General features: G+C 42.2%; 2 protein-coding genes across 2 annotated transcripts; both read right to left on the bottom strand.

Moving 5' to 3' along the window:
• Window positions 1–4,795: 4,795 nt before the first annotated feature.
• Window positions 4,796–10,404, bottom strand: LOC308282649 (GTPase IMAP family member 2-like; the record flags this gene model as incomplete). Its single annotated transcript, XM_080723038.1, has 3 exons — window positions 4,796–4,867; window positions 9,323–9,834; window positions 10,389–10,404. The coding sequence occupies 3 exons, from the start codon at window positions 10,402–10,404 to the stop codon at window positions 4,796–4,798; spliced, it is 600 nt and encodes a 199-aa protein (XP_080579164.1).
• Window positions 10,405–10,413: 9 nt separating this feature from the next.
• Window positions 10,414–23,276, bottom strand: LOC308283736 (uncharacterized protein). Its single transcript, XM_080724207.1, has 4 exons — window positions 23,148–23,276; window positions 21,388–21,687; window positions 20,340–20,645; window positions 10,414–12,488 (listed from the first exon to the last, which is right to left on the bottom strand). Exons 1-4 carry the CDS (start codon window positions 23,212–23,214, stop codon window positions 11,305–11,307), a joined length of 1,857 nt encoding a protein of 618 aa, XP_080580333.1. The 5' UTR covers window positions 23,215–23,276; the 3' UTR covers window positions 10,414–11,304.
• Window positions 23,277–23,975: the final 699 nt, after the last annotated feature.

The raw sequence follows: 23,975 nt of genomic DNA, 5'->3' as shown, positions 1-23,975 counted from the left end.
TGTAATAAAGTCATTCATTTTATTGATTGTCTTACTTCTTCTTTCGGTTTTGCTTATCATCCTCCTTGATGATTGTTTGGCGACATTCTGTTACTATCAGTGGTCAAAGGACAGCAGTGAAGCATGACTTTTATTGAAGTCAATGACCTGAAGCTGGCAAGGAGATCATCTTTTAGCCACTATATTGCTGTCTGGCAGATGATTAAAGTACTGTGTTTCTCCATCTTGTGCTTGCATGCTTTTATAGTGGTTGTGCAGTATATGATTAATTCTGTATCTTCTCATGGTCTTCTTTATTGTGGTTTTGTCATAATTCACCAAACACTTTAAGGATACAGTTAAATCATTCAAACTCAAGTGGATGGCAAAGTCTGCGCTACAACTACAGTGTAAAGAAACGGTAGGCCGTTTTTCCACAACGCTGGGCCCCATCGGGCAGAATGTTCCTGGAAAACACTCTGTTCCTGAGTTGTGCGCACACGCTCACGTTAGAGCAGGGGTGGGCAGCATTTATTTCCAGAGGGCCATACTGACTTCGACAGAGTGAGTGAAGGGCCACATATTGTACAATTGAATTGAAACTTGAAACACACAGTGCTGAATTATGTTACAACTGCATGAATTTGGTTGACATACTTTACAATAAGTTAGGCTTTCACAACTTAAAATTGAAACTGAAATGTTTTCAGCTGTACTGTACTCTGGTGTAGGCCATATACAATTAAAGGGTGGGTTGCATAAAACAATCCACTTCAATGCCGTATCAACTATTATGAGCCTATAAATTTGAACTGTATCTTATCTGATATGCACCACTCCCTAGGTCACTGATAAAACACATTATCTTATAAGCATGGACTGTTTCACTTTCATTATGATACAAACGTAACACTTTGAGTACATACGAATGGAGGAATGCGGTATAGTACTCAAATGGTAAATAGGAATTACGGTACTATTAATTGGAGTCAAGTTAATTTAACATTTATCAACACCATTAACATACGGCAGCATGTACATTTTTGAGGGGGTCATTTTGTTTTTCTTTGAGGACTTGGCGGGCCGCATTGAGATGGCCAAAGGGGCGGGTCCGGCCCCCGGGCCTTGTGTTGCCCATGTGTGTGTTAGAGGGAACATTAGTTTTCAGTCAACCTCACATCGGCCTGGTTATATCCATACGTGGTGTGATTATGCCGTATAGGTTTGCAGGCCAACCGTTCTTGAGTTGCCATGCAATGTGACTGAGTGAAATGTAGTCTATGCTACTTGTTCTGTATTTTCATTAACGCCAACCTGCTCTGCACATGTCTGGCATGCACGCACGCACGCACGCACGCACGCACGCACGCATAAACAAAAAAGTAGAAATGTGAGTTCTTTGTCCATGTCCTTTTGAAGTTTTGGATGTGCTGCTTTTAGGGATTTGTTTCAATTCCTATTAATGTACAGCATGGTGGATTGTGGGTCTAGCATTCCACTGAGAAACCCATTGCTGATACAAAACCTCTTTTCTTATTTACTGTGTATGGAGTGTCATTCTGTCCAGATTTAAGTTCATGCTAACATGAAAGGTCACAATACACTTATCATGGAATACTGTAATGAAGTCATTCGTTTTATTGACTGTCTTACTTCTTCTTTCGGTTTTGCTTATCATCGTCCTTGATGATTGTTTGGCGACATTCTGTTACTATCAGTGGTCAAAGGACAGCAGTGAAGCATGCCTTTTATTGAAGTCAATGACCTGAAGTTGGCAAGGACATCATCTTTTGCCCACTTGGTGAGAACAGCAAGGTGGAACACTGATCGATTACAGGCTACAGCCCCTTAACAGTTAGGAAACCATGAAGCCATAAAAAACGGCTAAAATGATAGAGACGTGGTGGGCAGTGCCCCCCAGATCGTGGCTCCAGATTGGCCAACCCATCCGATTACCATAATATTGTAATATAGAGCTATTTAGCACAGATAATAAATAAAGACAATACATATAGACCTATGGATGGATGGATGGATGGATGGATGGATGATGCACTGTGCATGAATTGTCTGCCAATTAAAAACAAAAAGTGGAAATGTGAGTTATTTGTCCTCGTCGTTTTTTTGAATGCGCTGCTTTTAGGGATTTTTTAAATTCCTACTATTAATGTACAGCATGGTGGATTGTGGGTCCAGCATTCCACTGAGAAACCCTTTGCTGATACAAAACCTCTTTTCTTATTTACTGTGTATGGAGTGTCATTCTGTCCAGAGCCTCAGTGAGGTGATTTAAGTTCATGCTAACATGAAAGGTCACAATACACTTATCATGGAACACTGTAATAAAGTCATTCATTTTATTGACTGTGCAACTTCTTCTTTCGGTTTTGCTTATCATCGTCCTTGATGATTGGGTGGTGACATTCTGTTACTATCAGTGGTCATCTTTTAGCCACTATATTGCTGTCTGGCAGATGATTAAAGTACTGTGTTTCTCCATCTTGTGCTTGCATGCTTTTATAGTGATTGTGCAGTATATGATTAATTCTGCATCTTCTCATGGTCTTATTGTGGTTTTATCATAATTCACCAAACACTTTAAGGATACAGTTAAATCATTCAAACTCAAGTGGATGGCAAAGTCTGCACTACAACTACAGTGTAAAGAAATGGTGTAACGGTAGGCCGTTTTTCCACAACGCTGGGCCCCAACGGGCTGAATGTTCCTGTAAAACACTCTGTCCACTTGGTGAGAACAGCAAGGTGGAACACAGATCGATTACAGTAGGCCAGGGTCCAATTCTGATATCTTCACAAATTGGTACCACCAAAGGTGACCGTACATTTTTATTTTTTATTTTATTTTTGACTTCCTACATGTCTATAGTTTACATTTTGGTATGATAACCCTTTCTGAGACCCAGCTTCATTGATGTTATCAGCCGCTAGAGTCGATCTCCCATCGACTTTCTATACAGGAGGAAAATACCCAGATTTCTTTTTTCTGGGTATTTAAGTATGATGTGAGGGGTCTAACTAGTGGTTTGTCATGATGCTGAATCCATTGCAAGCATTTGTTTTGCACAAAAAACATTCCTTGGGCTACAAATGGCCCCAGAAAACGATGGTTTAGTGATGAAAAGTGATGAGTCATCACTTTTCATCAGTTTCATCAGTTTTGTGGGCGTTTTCAATTAAGCTGTTTCTCAGAAAGGGTTATCATACCAAAATGTAAACTAGAGACATGTAGGAAGTCAAAAATGAAAAAAAAAAAAAAAATTACGTCACCTTGGGTGGTACCAATTTGTGAAGATATCAGAATTGGCCCCTGGCCTACAGGCTACAGCCCCTTAATATTTAAGAAGTAGTTGGCCATAAAAAAACTCTACGCTCGCTCTACGTTGCCTGCCAGTGTTTCAGCCGATTCGAGGGAGAGCGAGTTGATCTCGTAGGACGGGGCCGGGGGAAGATCTTGGCCTTGCTGGCCGATTCAGCGCTGTTCGAGTTGCGTCCCAATAGAGACAGAATCTTAACTCACCGTCTCCCCTCCCCTAGATAAAAGATAAAAGTTAAATAACCATAGTACAATAAACATTTCATCATACCACAATCATGGAATAACCATAGTACAACCCACATGTTATCCTATCACAGTACATTCCATTACAACTGAAGCTAAATGCCACAGGGAGGAGGCCGGGGAGGTGGAGGATTTTTCTAACACTCATCACACAACCTGCTTTGACAGCTGAACATGTAGAATGAGCAGTAAGCAGAGGCTGCTTATAAGGACTTCACTGAGAAATGAGGGCATGTATGAAGTAGCTTGTAGCCAATGAGAATGAAGTAAGAATGAACGTGGGCGTATGAATTAATTAACTTGTTAGCGAATGAAAGAGGGGAATTACTAAAACTCTAACTTCAGTGTCTAAATTAACTGCACCGAGCTCGATGGCACGCACATCCCAAACTAAAATTGTTTCAGGTGCTGGACAGCTTTCCACCTCAAATTTGGGGTGGATAGCTCTTCACCGCAGACCCTGATCGAGGCTTTAGGGGTCTTCAAGACCCAGAGGGGGGTCGAAACGTTGTCTGTGCCTTATATTCAATGAAGAATTACTCCTGGGAGCAACAAATTAACTGGTAGAATAAATCTCATCAGTATTATGTTGTCATTACTGTACAATGTCTTATAGCTCTGTTCTGAGTGTACAGTATGTAAACTGTTACAAACCCTTTTAAGATTGAAAAACCTGAGCATGGAAGTTTAAATAAGGTACACCAACGCAGTTCAAGAGTGCAAAAGGTGCTGGTGTGCTTTTACTCTTGTATTGTTTACAGGTATTTGCAAGTGTTCTAAACCAGTATGCATAAAACAAACAAAACAAGCCACTACCAAGGGACACGGTTGTTGACAAAAGAAAAACATAAGAAGCAGCCAAGTGAAACAAAGACAACTGAATACCAAGAAACCTGCCCCCAACAAGTAACTAGTCTAGTAAAACAAAAGCCTGCCTACTTAACTACTCTAAGCAAAAACAAGTTAAAAATACATAAGTGGCAACCACCTTACCTAGTGTATTTAACAAGTTCAACCTATATAGAGGCCTCTGTCTTTCCCTGTCCAAAGGCAGTGGCATATAGTGAAATAACAAACTACCAAAAGTTTGCTCTGGGACTAACTACAAAAACAACACAGGGAAACAACACAGGGATGCTGAGATGGGGCCCAGCCTTTTATAGACAGCAGGTGGTGATGATTGGATGAAGGTGGGGTTAGGTAATGGTTTGATTGACAGCTGATGAGGTTGTGACTTCAGACCTGAGAGTATGATAGCGGGGAGTAGAGAGACAGGAGGAGAGGAAGACACAAACATCCCAGACAAACCTAAACACATAAACACATTTAAAACTATTTAACATGGAAAGATACATTTTACCAGTCAGTCTCAACTGTCGGTGTCTTTGTTGTTTGTTCTTCTTGACTGGTAAGTAAGCACTGATACAAGAGACTATACTAGTAAGACACCTCAGGGTGACATGCGCCAATTCTTGACTATCTGGCCAACCACAGTGTTTCTCTGACGATTCTAGTTGTTATCATTCTGGGGGGAGTTTGTTCATGTTTTTGTGAGGGTATCAACCCTAGGAGACACGGGGAAACATGCAAACTCCACACAGAAAGGCCCTATCGCCAACCCCATCGAGGGTGTGAGTGATGGGGCCTAAACATGGAAATGTGGAGAACACTATATATGGAGATAGTCCAGTCCATCATGTCATAATGGGACTACCGTCATAGACAGTAGCCATTGTTAGGCCGGAGTCAATGGCTGTGTCTATGACGGTAGTTCCATATGACATATTGGACTAGACTATCTCCATATTGTGTTATCCACATCTCCATGTTAGGACTCATATATGGGCATAAAAAGTATGTCATGTGACATCACTTCCTGTACAGACAGTCAGCCATTGACTCCGGATTAACAATGGCTACTGTCTATGACGGTAGTCCCATATGACATATTGGACTAGACTATCTCCATATATAGTGTTATCCACATCTCCATGTTTAGACAGCCAATGACTCCGGCCTAACAATGGCTACTTTCTATGACGGTAGTCCCATATGACATGATGGACTGGACTATCTCCATATATAGTGTTATCCACATTTCGTGTAGCCGCCCTGTACAGGAAGTGATGTCACAACTCGCTGACATCACACTGACATCACAGAGGATACGGAAGGACGGTCACGAGGATACGGAAGGAAGGAAGGAAGGAAGGAAGGAAGGACACTCAAGCGACACGATTCTTCAGAGTATATGCGACCTTTGGTCGCAATCATTTACAGTACAAAAACAAGATGCATTCTTAAAATATATTAAGAGAAACGTGGCAATATGGATGTATGTGGAATATTTTTTTATTCTAGTTAGCTAGTTAATTAGTAAAATCAACTAGTACTAACTAATTAAAATAAGTATTAAATATCTCTATAGCGCCATAGCATTCATGTGCTGATCACTCAGTAATATGCACCATATTTGCTTTGTCTTTAAATTCAGACAATACAATGGCCAATAGTGCCCTCTGCTGGTTGAACAGCAACACAGTTTTAAGAATAACAATATCCTTCCATGGCTACAATTGAAAAGGTTGAAAATCATATATATATATATATATATATATATATATATATATGTATATGTATATATATATATATATATATATATATATATATTCTTTTTAGTTTTTTTTAGTTTTTATCTACTTTTATATATATTTTCTTTACTCCATATGGATTAGTCGGGGAATAAACATTCAACAATGTTGTAGTGTATCTTGATATTGTGTAGTGTATCTTGATATTGCACAAAATACACTTGATATAATGTGATGCATTTGTAGATGACTTGTGTTATGATTGTCCAAAGACCCCCACTCAACACAATTTGAGAAATGTCAACCATCTGAAGTCACAGTTGTCCAGTTTGAAATTATCGCATGTATTGATGATTTGGCATGCTATGGCATCTGCTGCTTTTTTACATAATATTTTTTTTGTATTAACCAATGCTGTAGGCATGAGAATGCAGCTACAAGCATCCATCAGTTCAAGTGGTTTGCGTGACAGCAGTTCCCTCAAGCGTCCAGCAGAGGGTGATCACATTACACTGAGTTCCATCGCAATACAAGTCTTCCCAAGTTAACAACACCCAGTAGTCATATACTGTATATAGTGCACAATCACACACATCAAATATGTCAAATAAAACAAAATGAACATAAAGTGAGGCAAGTTGACACTGCAGCACTAGACGATTTATTATGATATATTATGTCAATGTCAAATGTATTGTTCATAGGTACCTATATTTACCTATATTTATTAATGATATGCATAGTCATTCATAATTCACTGGTGATATATTGTAAATAAAGGCGTACAAGTTAACTGACATCTTATCACCTCTTACACTGAACACCTACAAGGCACTGAACATTCTGGCTCCCCCGTACAATGTCCATCTCAAACGCCATGTCTCCTCCCGCGCTCCCTCATGTCTGGTGACGCCAACCTCCTTGAGGTCCCCAGGACCATGAAGCTGCAGGGTGACAGAGCCTTTGCTTGTTGTGCCCCAACCCTAGCTGTGGAATGCACTTCCCACTACTCTCAGAGAAACCCCCCACCCTCCAAACCTTCCAAACCGCTCTCAAACCCATCTCTTCAGCTAACTCCACCTTCCTTATCTTCATTCCACTGTTTTTATTAATTGTATTCCTTAGTCATAGCCTTCTCTTAGTGTCCCCCTCTCCCCTCCCACATAAAGCATTTTTTCTCTTTGTTGTTTTTGCCCCCCCCCCCCAAAAAAAAAAGTCCAGTAGGTTGTGATCACTTTTTACAAACAGGACAAGCATAAACAAACAATTAAACTGAAAAATATCCTTCATAGATACCACTGAGATGTTAAAGTAAAGCAGAGGATTACGCCGGAAAGATAATTCATTACATATTCACACAGATGTCAGTGTTTTTTAAATGAAACATTTAAAATACGGTTTGTTACAACAATTTCATGAAAGATTGGGACCGTATGTACAGTAGAGGCTGCAGTAAAATGCAGCTTAAAGTTAGGCAGGTTTATTATTCTAGCCTTTTTTCCTTCTCCCCATTCCTACAGTATGCTAAGCTTGATGCACTTTAAAATCAATCAATCAATCAATCAAAGTGTATGGAACCGGGCATGAATGCTGCCATGCACAGCAGACCTGATGAAGAACATTCTTACTACTTGTACTGTTTCCCCATGAAGCCTCTCCCACCTCCCTTTGTTCAGCCCTGATAAAGTTGCTCCAGCCACGGTGTTCCTCCTGAATTACAAACAGTACCTCACCCCACTGGCACCAACAATTATTATGAAAGTAATTCGTTATTTGGGAAAGTAAGAGTAAAAACGTGCATTTTACTAAAATATTGTTTAGTTTAGTGTTGTTGTGGCACAGTGTGAGACAAGACAATTCTCAATATTCATCTATCATTGTCTCTGCCGGGCCGAAGGCGTGGCAGAGACCAAGCGTGAAACATTGCACGCACACTCCCTAGAGGCCAAGGAAAAACCTCAGCATGCATTTTGCACAACTTCCTATTATACAGTAGCACTGAGACCGAATAATGAATGCATTATTTGAAATTGCTCATGCCGAATTTGTCCAAACATCACACAAATCGGTACACACACATCTCTATAATCTTGTGATCGTCAGATTTTCTTTTATTCCATCCTGATTGGCTAATATTGGCATCCAAAGTTTGCAGGAGTGGCTCATTTTGAACAAAATCCCTCAAAACATGAACGCAGCGTCCTATTGCCATGAAAAACACAGGAAGAAATGCACCCTTTTCACATTGGCCTATTACTGTATATCGCCAAATAATTACGCCAATCAATATATTGTGTCTGTGCAATAACTTCAGAAACATTAATCCCTCAACTTCTAAAGATTCCACTCACCTCTAAAATGACAGAATTATTTACATTGCTAGTCCATAAAACCTTCCTGACCTGGTGGAGACCTGTGTTCCGAGGAGCGCTTTTTCTATTTGTAGCTATGATGAAAAGTATTGCACACAACTCAATCATCGATATAGGAAGCATGTCTTCAACAACACACCATAATCTCAGTCTGTTTATTCACCATATATTATAGACAGATAGTGATAGAATTAGAGTTGGTTAATTATGCATCGGTGCGTGCGTGCATGATCAGAACCATTTTATGTGGACATTTTTGGTCACCCAACACTTGATGTATATTGCAATATATTGCAAAGTTGAAATAAAGCATCCATTGGTAGCCTGAATACAAATTAGAACATTTACAAGATTCTTGCTGAAATTGGGTCTTATGGCTCTTAATTATCAACTTAATTTAAAAGCTAAAAGAGTTTCTGTAGACATTTAAATGTTGCCAGTACCATAAAAATGAATTTCCAGGCTATGCTTTTCAAAAACAAATGAAACAGACTTAATGGAAAGCATACATTTACATTTGTTCAGTTGTCAGTGTGTGACCCGATCGCCACCTTCGCGCTTGGGATCACTTGGGGTACCGAACCATGGACATAATAATAACAACCATAAATGATTGCCGCACCTGTCAAACACAGCAGACCTTTTGTGCTGCAACAGAACCTTCGTACAGCGATCAGACACGTACACATGGCATTAAAGAAACTCTTCACACAGCCAGCCTTTGCAGGACGAGGTCTTACATAATATCTGTATCCTCTCTCACTGATCACTGAATCAACCTTTTCAAGGAGCTCTCTGACCTGCTCTCTGTCTCCTGTATCCCTGTTGTTGAACACATGATATTTTCCTCCACATTTGTCAACCAGTTTCTTTAGGTTCTCGTCCTCCCTGATGAACTGCTCTATGTTTGTGTCTTCCAGTCTGTCTCCATAAGTGAAGAGAACCATGGTGTAAGCGCTGACGTCAGGTGACAGGATTCTCTCCAGTGTCTTCAGGGCCTTGCGTTCCTGTTCTGTGAAGCGTCCCAGCTGGACTACATAGAGGAAGACGTGTGGACCTGGAGCGCTCAGCGATAAGGCTGCTTCCAACTCTGCTTCCTGCTGTTCTTCTGACAGTGTGCTGTTATAGAGTCCAGGGGTGTCCACCACTGTTACCCTCCTGTTGAACACATCTCCCACTGCCTTTTGACATTTCAGAGTGACCGTTGCAAAATCTAACCTACAGTCAAACACTTTCCTTCCCATGATGGTGTTTCCTGATGAACTCTTCCCCACTTTCTCCTGACCTACCAACACCACTCTCACTTCAGACCCTGAAAACAACAGAGGTCAAACATGGAAATTAGTCTGGATTCTAGCAACTTATTCATTAAGGAAGGAAAATAAAACTATTTACAAAATATCATTACAAGATGCATTTTGAACACGTTTTATAGTCTTTAACAAGAAGCACAGAACAACAATGGTCTTGAAAATTCACCTTTTGGGAGGCCAGAGGTGGAGGTAGTTATCACTTCTCCCATAGACAGGTGAGACGTGATCACCCCCCTTACCTTATACCTTACCCCCCGCACACACACACACACACACACACACACACACACACACACACACACACACACACACACACACACACACACACACACACACACACACACACACACACACACACACACACACACACACACACACACATACATACACTCTTTTTGTTTTTTTTTGCTTTTATATGAAGATGAATTTGATTACCAAGGACCAATGGAAACAAGACCGCTAAGGGCTTTTTTTTTGGGGGGGGGGGGTTTATTTTAGGCAGGGTGTTTGACTGTATACTTGTTGTACTACATTGGTTTTGTTTTGACTCTACTTGTACTGTTCTTCATTTCGTCTAATAAAATATTCAATCAATTCAATCTTTTTTTTTAATTGAGAAAATAGTTGTGAGAATATACAGAATTAGACACATTATCATGAATAATCAATGACATTCAGCTATACATAACATAAACCACATGGACAGTGTTTTCCACACACAAAATGATACATGGGTAAACATGTTGCTAAAGGTTGTATTAATAACTCAAACCATACATTTAAAAAATAAAATGAGAACCCTTCACCTATACAATAAAAGGGGCTAACATAATATAATCCTGGGTGGATGCCCCAAAATGTTCATGAACATACATGTTACATTTCCTTTATAATAAAAAAGCTAATACTTAATACAAAAAAAGAAAATACATTTTGGTGTTGAATCTTCCGCTTTCTTTAATGTGTTATTTGAGCCTGAATACTTGGAGTTTTCCTAATTTGATAGATAGGAAGCCCATCTTTTTTCAAATATATTTTCCTTTCTACTAATTTTATAGTTCACCTTCTCCATAAGGTCTTCCAACTTTTCCAGCCATCTGGGAGGTTCTATACTTTTACAACCTCTTTTATTTGTTTGAAAGCTGTGCCTCTCAAAATCCAGAAACTATTTTAAAGTTTTAAAAACAATAAGATTACAGATTATAACAATTGTACAAGCTCAAGATAAGATAGACAAACTGAGTTAATAATTTGATACAAGCATGGAAATAGAGTGTACAAGTGTACCATGATACAAAAGGATCAATGGAGATGATGATAGTACTAACCTAAATGTCTTCCATTCAAGATTTGACCTAGATTTTAAAATAATTAAGAAGCTTTGCTCACGAAAAGCTTGCACTATATAAGTCTGTTACAATTAATTATCATTTGACCATCACACACAGCAGCAAATGCATACTTGATAATTACTGTGATATGCATTGGTCTGAAACATAAGCTGCTTCTCTAGCACCTCCTAAAGCTCCTCTTATGGCACCTGTTGCTGCACCTCCTAGACCTGCGGCTGCACCCCCAACTGCACCTCTCAATGCACCAATAACACCACCTGCAACCACCAACCCAGATTTCCTAATATCTCTCTCAGCTCTCTGTCTTGCTTCTTCCACTGACAGTCCAGGTTCCTGTTGCCGGATCATTCTTATTTCCCCTTCTATGGCTTTCTCATACACATCGGTGTAGTTGCCTACTGGAACACTTCCTGTTGCTGCAGCACCTCCTGCAGCAGCACCTCCTGCTGCAACACCTAATGCTGCACCTGCTTTAGCACCTCCTGGACCTCCTGTTATTGCACCAATAGTGCCACCAATAGCACCACCAATAGCACTAGATACAAACACAAAGGCACATTTCCTAATGAAGCTATTATCCTTCTCAGCTCTTTTTCGTGCTTCTTCCAGTGACAATGCAGGGTTTTCTAGCAGGATCTTTCTCATTTCCTCTGTTATGGCTCTCTCGGCCTCTTGGAACATCTCGTTGGTGTAGTGGCTTCCACCATTCAGATCCACCATTTCACTGATCTTCCTCAGCAGCTCAGTGACCTGAGAGGGGCTTTTGTCTCTGTTGTTGAGCACGTGATATCTTCCGTTGCACTGTTTGACAAAGGTGTTGAGACCTTCTGTTCCACTGATGATGTCCTCTATCATCGTTCCTTCAGCCTCCAGATCATCCCCCCTGGTGAACAAGACCATTGTATAACATTGTGCCTGTTTTCCAAAGGTGATCTGGATCATGTTGACTGCGTTGCTTTCTTCTGGTGTAAATCGTCCAGCCTGGATCACAACCAGGAACACGTGGGGACCAGGAGACGAGAAAGAGATGCACCTCTTAATTTCATCCAGTGTTTCTTTCGTTCCCTCTTTGCCAAACAAACCTGGAGTATCAATAACAAACACAGTGCCCGACTGTCCGTCTTGTTTCAACTGTCCAGCTTGTTTTGAACACTCCTCTGTCACAGAAGAACTAGCTAACTTGGATACAAAAGCCCGTCTTCCCAAGTCCTGTCTTCCCAAGATTGTGTTTCCTACAGCACTCTTTCCAACTCCAGTCTTTCCAACTAGAACAATCCGTATCTCTTCTTTTTTTGATAGATCTGTTGAGAGTTTAACAAGCATGTTATTTATAATTCGATGTTCAGTTCTGCTTAATCCAGTATTGTCTAGCCAGGACTGCAAAAAGTTATACCGGTACACTCCATGTAATAGCTACACTTGTGAAAACCTCTTTTGCACCCAACTTTTGTCCAAAAGTGACATTCATGCTGCAATTGATTGCCATCCCATTGGTAAGGCTTTTCATACCTTCACAACCATCACTCTCCTGGATTGGTTGATTTAAAGAAGTCGTTCAGACCAAAACACATATAGGGTTAAATCTGCCTTTTATCATACCCCTTCATACCTGCTTTAGTCGACTTTTTTCATAGCTGCCCCTGTTGCTAGATTTCGGCTTCCCCTGTTGCTAGATTTCGCGGGCCCTCTCATAACTAACAGAGTAGATAGTCTTTATTCTAGTGCGGTTATTTCTTTAGCTTCAAAGTTAGTATTTTTTATTGGATTGTGTTTACACAATGTCCTGAGACCAACCAAACCGCTGTTTTGACCTCACAGGCACCTTTACTTGTCAAACAGACAAGAAGATCTTCTGCTCCTCCCCTCCCTTTCTAGGCTCTCCTCTCCCTGCTCTGGTGCAGAGCAGAAGCCGTTTGACAAGTAAGGGTGCCTGTGAGGTCAAAACAGCGGTTTGGTTGGTCTCAGGATGTTGTGTAAACACAATCCAATAAAAAAATACTAACTTTGAAGCTAAAGAAATAACCGCACTAGAATAAAGACTATCTACTCTGTTAGTTATGAGAGGGCCCGCGAAATCTAGCAACAGGGGCAGCCGAAATCTAGCAACAGGGGCAGCTATGAAAAAAATCGACTGATAAAAGGCATATTTAACCCTATATGTGTTTTGGTCTGAACGACTCCTTTAATATTCAGTTACTGGCATGGTTAGGTGTATGCATGGGTTTAATTAATTACATTTAACAAGACTAGGAACTGTTTAAGATTAGGCATGGTTTGGTGTGGTTAAAGTTGAGAAGGGTTCTAGTCGTGAAACAGAACCTTTTAACACACATAAAAGCTGAAGCTACTCATTTAATGGTGGGCATGTTTCAAACAATGTTTCTGTGTGCCATCAGGCAGTTACAGTAACTGTAGGCCTAAGGAGCTGTACATTTTGCAATGCAGTAAATCTGGAATATGGTCATTTATTGTCTATTTGGGTTGTCCGTATTGAAGCCCTTAGACTATAGCTAGCCTAAAATGACACAGGAGGACTTTGAAGGGCCCTATTTTGTCACAATTCCCCTAAATCCTCAATTGGGGGTTTAGTATTTAGTAAGGTGCGTTCCCGTATGAAAGTTGTTATTTTGGACACCTGCTTCATCCCTAAAAACACCTCCGCTCCGTGCGGTTAGGGCTTTACAATAATAACCAATCGCCGTGCCAGATGCCATTGCTTCTAAGAGAAGATTGCACACCGTTATCCACAGTGCAATCTTGAGCCCTCTCACTCTCTGCACATGAAAGAGCGATTGGCATGAAAGTTACATTGGAATACAATTATATTGATACAGAGAATGTTCACTTAAACTGCTGGTTATAGAGGGTTCTTTAAGTTTTGGAGAAATACACTTCCTCTGGGTTATGGCGCCTCCTAGCGAGCGATACAGAGCTACACATATACTCCCGGGATGCCTATTAGTCGGGAGGGTATGTCCATCAAAACCGCTCTATGTCCCAGCCCTACCGGGGTATATCAAGGCGGGATGGACCTACGCACTTCCTCTTAAACACGGTTTCTCTGCACACACTATGCGAGCGAAGGGCGTTTTAGGGAGTGTATTTCTCCTAAACTAAAAGAACCATGGTTACGTTGGTTCTTTTTCTTTTTCATTTACTCGAAATACACTCCCTCTGGGTCACATAAACCCCCGGAAGCACAAACCCTCACCACCCGCACACCCCCAATGCTGGGCCACCACGCCACCGGCACTAATAGGCAGACCAGGTCCACCTTACAAAAACCCTAACGGGCTAGAGCCCGCCTCATTCACTAATGGGCCAGCTAGCACCCCCCCCTCCTGAGAGCGAGCTACATGCTGGTCTCAGAAAACAAGGGAAACTTTCCAGGAGAGGGGGAAAAAGTGGCAACCAGTCCACTACAAACCCACATCCTAACTAGAGGAGGCGGCCACACCCAGGACCGAATGCGCCATTGAAGATGACGCCACGTCCAAAAAAAAAAAAAAAAAAAAACCCCCGCAAAAGTCAACGGAGACGACCAGTTAGTCGCTGAGCAAATCTCCTGGACCGAGACCCCTCTGGAGAGGGCCCAAGAAGTTGACACACCCCTAGTGGCATGAGCCCTCAAGTTATCTGGCACTGGGACATTACCACAAGTATAGGCCATCCTTATGGCCTCCACAATCCACCTGGAAAGCGTAGCCTTAGCCACTGATTCCCTGGACAGGACATATTTAATGCAGTGGACAACTAGAAAAGAAAATTTCGAAGAAATGTTAAGTGTGCCTGCAGCTCGCTAAGTGTGTGCAACCTTGTGTAGCGGTTGTTGTTAGCATTAACATTTTTAGCATTAACATTAACATCAGCATGAGTTACCATTAGCATTAGAATGTTTAACATTAGCATTTTTAGCATTATCGTTACAATTGTTTGCATTCGCATTAACATTTTTAGCATTGGCATTTCTAACATTAGCATCAGCATTTTTAACATTAGCATTAACATTTTTAGCTTAGCATTAGCGGAAGTAGCGGTTAGCATTAGCGGTTAGCCGTTGGGAATGTGGGACCACCCACCGTGTTTGAGACCAGTAACGTGTTGGGAAGTGGAGTTATGGATGTTTAAAGCCCAGCAAATAGGAAGGCAGAGGGGGCGGGGATTAAGCAATTACAGATCAACAGATCATTCCTATTGGCCGTGTAAGTACACACACCACATTCCACAGTGTATTGTTTCCCATATTTGTTTCCCCTTTTTTAGCTGGACAATTTCATGTAAAAACGTTACGAGCATAATTAATGTAGCTGTCAGATCTGGTTAAATTATAGCCTATCATTAATTATATTGTGTGGAGATGGTGTATGTTCCCCCCTTTCTTTTTTATGCCGGACAGTTTCATGTATGCTAAAAACGTTAAGAGCATAATTAATGCAGCAATAAGAAAGTAAATGCGTCATTATTACTCATATCATGTGTGTTGTTTATTATCTCTGCATCACTTTAAGAAGTAGCCTAGTGAAAGCCGATCTACAAGCGGCCAGGGGTCGCGAGTCCAAATGTGATCACTCATGGCATTTTCGAACACAATGTGATTATTTTGGGGGTCGCGGCCTGAAAAAGGTTGAGAACCCCTGCTCCTTGTCTTCTCACAGATCTGGAACCTTGGTCCTGGCATATCTAGACCTGAATGAGCTGTTCATCATGGCAACAGTGGCGTGGCCTGTGCACAGTGCTGTCTCAGGAGGAGAGTTAAGAAAGAGTTCACACATACTACAGCTGTTCCCTGAACCATACCAAGAGGAAGTTTAGGAACTTCTGACGAGAGCTGTTGGTGGTGGGCTGGGAAGCATTTCCACCCTTATGAACACAACGTCCTGTTCAACCACACGCGCGCGCGCACACACACACACACACACACACACACACACACACACACACACACACACACACACACACACACACACACACACACACACACACACACACACACACACACACACACACACACACACACACACACACACACACACACAAACACACAAATCACCCACATCTTTCAGTACAACTTCAAACGGCTCACTTCAACCTCTCAAATCAATCGCTACAGCAGCAAAAATCAGCTGTTTTTTTAAATCCCATTTCTTTCAATAAGTATAGTTTTGGAGAACGACTGTAGATCTGTTCCAAAGATAACTAGAGAGAGAAAGGTATATTTTTTTAAATATATATTTTTACTTTTACGTTGCGTGGACACTAGGAGACTGACCATGTGCAGCATAGCCTATGGTACTCATTTCAAGTGAAATCCAAAAATCATAACATTTGCAGATTGGAGGATTTGCGCTTTGGCCCTCTATTATGTATTGCCTGCATGTGTGCAAAACACTTGCAAGTATACATTACTGTACAATCACCCACCTATACACGTCCTGTCACTTGTTTATTTTATTTTATTTCATCTACCTTTAACCCTGGTTAAAACTAAACCTTTGGCAAGCTGCGTTTATGGCAATTTCCACTTAAACATAGATTAAATGAAAGTTTGTTGCACCATTCATTTTAAACATATTTTAAAACTGGATTAGCAGTTATATTTGAAACCACCCCAGGAGAAGGTTTATGTTAGTTTTATTTTGGTATTATTGTTGACAACATGGCTGTGTTCACTCGATGGGTTCATCGGTTCTCAAACTTTTTTAATTTCAAGGACCCCCATAACTCTCAGAGTTACAGAATGTAAGGGTCTATTTGGAATATGGAAATGAATTATATCAATAGTGCATGACAGCAGATAATATGGCCTAATTCAGTATTTTCAATGAGTGTACTGTATATTCTCACATAGAGTAATTCCAGGTTTTGAATATATCCGTTATGATGTTCTTATGAGACACACGTGTACTGTAAGAAAATAACAGCAGACCTACCTCAGAATTCTACTTAAGGACAGTATTATCTGTTTCTACTCGGGGTGCTCCTCAATGCTGTATACTGACAGACAGACTGACAGATATATGCTGTTAAGTTCATTTTATTGGCGTCCCCCCAGACACACTATTCAACAACATAATACTGTCAGTGCTGCCTTAGTTCTCAGCCCACAGCCAATGCTGGGTCTGTTGTTGCCTGCCTGTGCCTCATGTTTTTGGCTCCCTATCTCTTGCACTGTATTCTGTGTGTGGGAATTCTGGGAAAGCCTCAAACCTGCTGGTCCAGCACTCTCCTAAATAGAGAGACTCTTCATCAGGGACGTGCTGGCCATTGGGAAAAGCGGGACAACTCCCGAACGGCCGGTTCATTCCTGGCCGGTCCAGGCCGGCCATTAGGAAAAAATTAAACTGTTTGCACAAAAGTTAAAATTAAACTGTTTGCACAAAAGTAGTGAACACAGCCGATCTACAAGCACACAACGCCGAGGCGTTGTGTGCTTGTAGATCTGCTGTTTTCACTAGTTTAAATCATTTTTTAAATGATAAATACAAAACAAACGGTTTTGGACATACAAGGTTTCCACCCGACAACAACGAAATATAACTAATGTAATTGGCCCACTGGCTTGTCACTTGTCATGATCTGAAATGGCAAATCTTTGCGTAGCAGCAGCTACTATATCTCTCTATAGCGCGCAATGAGGGCCTCTCTAATTCTTTTTCCCGGGCTGAATCAGGGGCCCAGCACGTCCCTGCTCTTCATTATCTGTGAACAAAAACACCTGGCACTCAATTAACCCCGGCTGGCACTGCTCCCATGAGCCACTCCCTGCCTCCATCCCCACCCACAGCTGAGCCCCAATACCACCCCACTATACCACAAGTATTGCACATTACTTTAGTAAATTAACTTAGTTACTTTGCACCACTGACTGTCCCACTCTTGCACCGCCACAGCTTACAAGTACATGACTTGGGTAAATGTACTTTAGTTACTTTACATCACTGTCCCACCCAGCACTACCCCAAAAGTGCATTACTTGAGTAAATGCACTTAGTTACTTTACACCACTGACTGTCCCACCTCCACTATATCCACAAGTACATTACTTGAGTAAATATACTCAGTTGCTTTCCACCTCTGGTTCCCACATAACGGATAAGGATCAAAGTGTGTACATCCACACACGAGAGAGCAGGTTCTGAGTAGATGAAAGGCCTATAGGAAATATAGAGTCCACACACACACACACACACACACACACACACACACACACACACACACACACACACACACACACACACACACACACACACACACACACACACACACACACACACACACACACACTGCTATCTGACGCTCCCAGAGGTGTCTATTATCGCAGAGAGAAATCAAGAGAAAATCCTCAAAAAATCCGTCTTCAACAAAGACCCTGTGGAGTTCAATAAGGTGATAACAAACTGGGGAGTAACATAACAGTCTGTCAACTTTTTGGTTTGTCCTTGATTTACCCAAGGAACGCCCTGTGACATGCGTCAAAGGTTGCTGGGCTCGGGAATTGAACCCGCAACCTGCTGTCGTATGTGTAGTACTATGCACCCCAGTTTGAACATGGGTGAAGTGCTGCTTTAAGTCGAACAAAAAACAGTGAACATGAAACATACATATTTTCTTTTTTCTTTAAATTTAGAGTATAGACAATTATTTTTTAGCCCCTTTTTCTCCCCATATAGGCTATATGCACAGCAGCCATTTTGGACCAGAATGGAACAGAAGTGAAACAAGCCTGGAGGATTCTTTTGCAGTGTTTATCCTTTTAGTTGACCTTGTACCAGAGAATTCTATTGTACCTTTTCCTATGCAAACCTCCTTCCTAAAATTCCCTGCTGGCAGGTGCCGCCGCAGGCTGTAGGAATATATTCAGTGAAATACAAATATCACCCTCCCCCGAACACGGGTCAATTGTGTTCACACAGATGCCCGGCAAAATGGTGAATTTAAACCCTCAACTTCCATGGTGGTGGGCAGGGACTTTAGCCCTGCCTCACGCGAGCACCTGAGACACTTTTACTACGATCACGTCAGTTTAATCCTCTACTTATGAAACATGTCTACTATGATCACTTGTCAGTTTAATTCTCTATCATAAAACAGTAGTAAATCTACAGGAGTCAGTGAAAAGAAAATACCAAATACAGTATGAGACTTTTTACATTTGTTTTTAATGTTGACTTATCAAATGTCTCCAACACAACAACTAGAGAGGGCTTAGTATAGCTCCCATGGTGGATGTGGTCTGCTACAGGAAACAGGAAGTGGCCAGAGTGATGGACAGCTGTCTGGGTGTGGTTGTGTGTTGTGTTGGATCCAGTGATGGTCAGGTGGGAGGAGCCTCCTGCGGCTGGATGGAGCAGCTGATGTTGGGACCCTCCAACACCTCAGCCCCTGCTACTGGCCCTCAGAAACCCTGTTAATGGGGGTGGTGTTCGGCTTCTGCAACAAGACAGAGGTGATTGGTGGAAGAAGTAACACAGTAGTAACAAACCACATTTTGACTGCTCTGTCAAGACCGACTTGGCTTGGGGAGATAATCCACCTACGAGCTTGAGGTGTTAGTACCCCGTGCTTTTCTAAAATGGTTATCAAATATGGCAACAAAACAATAATTACACAGACAGACAGCCAGACAGACAGACAGACAGACAGACAGACAGACAGACAGACAGACAGACAGACAGACAGACAGACAGACAGACAGACAGCCAGCCAGACAGGCAGACAGACAGAAAAGATACAAGACTGTCTAAGTCATCGTTTGTTACCTGAACATGTCACCGCCAATCTGAATGTGGACTCAGCAGACTCCTTTGGTCCACACTCCCTCAGTGAAGAATCGGATCCAGCACATGGAGATGTAATCTTCCATACAGGTTGCATTGGAGAATCAATACTTTGTTTAGATGAAACAGCAGAGCCACAGCCCAGCTGTCTACACACTACAGACAATTCCTCTGAATCACTAAAAAACCACCAATCAGACCACACTGGTCTCCACTCTCCCTGGTGTTTCATCTCCACGGAACCATTACAGTTACTGGTTCCTCCCACCAACCTGACAGGCTCAGGCTCTGTACAGAGACAATAGAATCTGCCGTAAGTATTACTTTGAATGTAAAATAATAATCAAAACCTATGAAGTGTAGACTGTCTTTTACCTGAACAGGTGAGTCCAACAGTCTTGTCGGGTGAGCAGGTGTTTCTAGTTGAGTCTGAGGTTCTACAGTCCAGGAGAACAGACTCATTGCCTTCACACTGGAACTCTTTGGACCACATTGTAGCCTTCACTTCTCCATAGAGCGCCCCCTGGAGGACTGAAGGAGCCCCACAGCCAAGCTGCCTACAGACCACCTCTGCATCCTGCTGGTCAAAGTCACTTTCACACACTGAGACCCACGACTGATCAGACTTCACCTCCACTCTGCCTGAACACAAACTAGTCCCATTCACCAACCTCACAGACTCTGGAGAGAGAGAGAGAGAGAGAGAGAGAGAGAGAGAGAGAGAGAGAGAGAGAGAGAGAGAGAGAGAGAGAGAGAGAGAGAGAGAGAGAGAGAGAGAGAGAGAGAGAGAGAGAGAGAGAGAAAGAGAGAGAGAGAGAGAGAGAGAGAGAGACACACACACACACACACACACACACAGAGTCAAACTACCTAGATTTAATTTTTTTAAATACAATGATGCTATATATTTTACCTATTTTTCAAAGCACAAATCAAGACAGACAGACAGACAGACAGACAGACAGACAGACAGACAGACAGACAGACAGACAGACAGACAGACAGACAGACAGACAGATAGATAGATGGATGAATTAAAGGTGATACACCATGCATTTAAAAAAAAGTATTTATATCATATTGTTTATGTCCCAAAAACGTTTTTCAAAAGGTTTGAGGCTAAAGTACCACTCTTGAATAGAGAGCCCCTCTCATTTTTGAATGGCTCTCAGAGGATTTTCAGCTGCAGTATAAAATTGGCCTGAGGGGGGTGGCGCAGTTCTGCCCGTTGTGTGTGCAGAAGCACCCCAGCCTCCGAGATCCTGGACAGGGCTGAAATTCTTGCCGGAACTGTAATGGGACTTTGTGAGGATAGAAGGTTTTGGGACCCCAAAAAAAGGTTTTAAAATAGGAAAAGTGAAAATTCATGGTGTATCACGTTTAAGGGACTATAGATTACTGTCATTGTTGAAGTAATTATTACCTGAACAGGTAACCTCCACTCTGACAGTGTCATCTTTAGATTGAGTTGTTTTTACACACTCCCCTAACGAAGACTCAGATCCAACGCAGGAAGATTCAATCTTCCACAAAGGTGCAACCAAAGAAACATTGGTCTTTTCTGTAGAAACAGCAGAGCCGCAGTCCAGCTGTCTACACACTATGGATGATGACCTCAGGCGCCATTCAGGATCATAAGTTGGTTTCCACTCTTCCTGGTGTTTCATCTCCAGTACGCCAGCGCAATGGCTGGTTCCTCCCACCAACCTGACAACATCAGGCACTGTACAGAGAGGCAGTGTCAATAAACAACAACACGCACGCACGCACACACGCAGGCACGCACGCACGCACGCAGGCACGCACGCACTCACGCACGCACGCACACACGCACGCACGCACGCACGCACGCACGCACGCACGCACGCACGCACATTACTTTGATTAGAACAAAATCATTTAATCACAACCATTTGGCCACAGAGATAATATGATACCGATTTGTGTGAGTTTTGAACAATGTGAGTTTTGAACAATTTCTGTCAGAGTGTTTTGAAGAAAGACACAAAATGGAGGATACTTGTCAGGCAGAAGCAGAACTGAGTGAGTGAGCGAGCGAGCCAGTCAGTCAGTCAGTCAGTCAGTCAGTCAGTCAGTCAGTCAGTCAGTAAGACAGACAGACAGACAGACAGACAGACAGACAGACAGACAGACAGACAGACAGACAGACAGACAGATAGGAGACACCTAGTATAAAGGTCCAGTCATCAGGTACACGATTAACCAATGATTAATCCAGGATCTGAACTAGATCAATAAAATGTCCTCGTCGCTTTCTGCCTTGCTTGCAATGTCTAGCATCTGCATCTGTAAACTCAGCCCAAAACAAACACTACTGAACAAACAGGCTATGGGGCAACACCACATCATGCAGTTAAAAGTTCAATACGCTGGCCCGGATCGGTGGCCTAGCGGTCCGGGCAGCTGGGCCCAATGTAGCCTGTACAGTGTGTTGCGGGTCTCTCCCCGTCTCTCTCTCTCTCTCTCTCTCTCTCTCTCTCTCTCTCTCTCTCTCTCTCTCTCTCTCTCTATCCTGTACATCTTCACTGAAAAACTACCAATAAACGCAGTAAAAGCCAAAAACAAATATGAATGTATATAAAAAATCTCAATAATAGGGAGGTTAACAGTTCGCTATGTGACCCATAACCTGTTATGAGCTAATAGTCTCTGTAAAACAAGATAAAAGATTATGAGCAGAATGCAGACCCTGTTCCAAGCTGAGTATGTGCAGGTAATCCCTAGTTACACGCAGGTCTTGTGTCACTCTGGGTCTGGCATCCACAGAAAGAAAGCTATTTTTTTCTGTCTGCAAGCTCGAAACGAGTCGCTTGATCGCGCCACGCTGCAAGCTTGCAGACCTGCAAGCGAGGCGTTGTGAGCGTGTAGATCGGCTATTTTCACAAATCCTGCCTCTAATATTTGACAACTTGGCCAATGTTTAATTTGTCATTTTAGAGGTGTTTAAGAGTCCTTAAATTTTCACTTTAGAAATGTGCATAAACCCTCTACTCAGTCTACTGTATAAACGTAAACTTTATGTTGGTTTGTTTACTGTTGAGAGAGAAAACAATGTTTGTTGCACATTAAGTTAATCATCTGGGGAATCTGGGAAAATAATTTGGGGATCCCCCTGGGGGTCCCGACCCACAGGTTGAGAACCACAGGTTTATATCTACTTACAGTGCAGCTCCATGGCTATGGAGGAAAGGAGCAGAGAGGCCACACTCAGCCACAGTACCGTCTTCATCCTGCTGCTGCTGCTGCTGCTGCTGCTGCTGTGTCTGCTGAAGCTCCACAGATATAGCCTGGCATTGCCAGACTGATCACGTGGGTCAGGCCCGTGCACACATAGACATCGAAGGGGGCTTGAGCCCCTGCCCTTTTACCTGTCTTCTCCAGACCATGAATGCAGTTTTTACTGTGGTGACAGAAATGCAAATGCCCCCTTTACATGCCATACCTGAAGGCGGCATTCAAGAGAATTGCCTTGTCCAAACTCTCCTGAACTCGAATGCAGCTTCTTATGCTGAGAGAATTGCCCTCTCTGTGTAGAAATCCATGCCGTACACCCACATCTCCAGTATTCACTTGATTATGCTTAGTTTAGTGTGGTACCACCAAGTACCGAAAATAGCCGACCTCCAAGCTCAAAACCTGTCACAGCGCGACACGTGGTGAGCTTGGAGGTCGGCTATTTTCAATATTTTCACCAAAAGGCCCCTTTAGTAATTTCAGCCCCTACCTCTCTAACATTCTCTGCACGTCCTTGCGTGGGATCAAATAACAACCTGTGAGTGAATCCCACCACGTGATCATCAGTCTGGCAGCGCCAGGCTACCACAGATATACCTTCACCCACCGCACGCGCACACACACACACACACACACACACATGCATGCATGCACTGTTTCATTGCAACAGATCAGAAACCGTTGCGTATAAGAACAATCATCAACGTATCAACATAATGGAGGATAAAACAATAGTTGTACATAATTATTATTGTC

This window comes from Nannobrachium achirus (assembly GCF_963921795.1).
Source record: "Nannobrachium achirus genome assembly, chromosome: 4".
In the NCBI taxonomy this organism is placed as follows: Eukaryota; Metazoa; Chordata; class Actinopteri; order Myctophiformes; family Myctophidae; genus Nannobrachium; species Nannobrachium achirus.
Note: the sequence above shows the minus strand (reverse complement) of the source record. Positions and strands in the feature narration are given on the sequence as shown.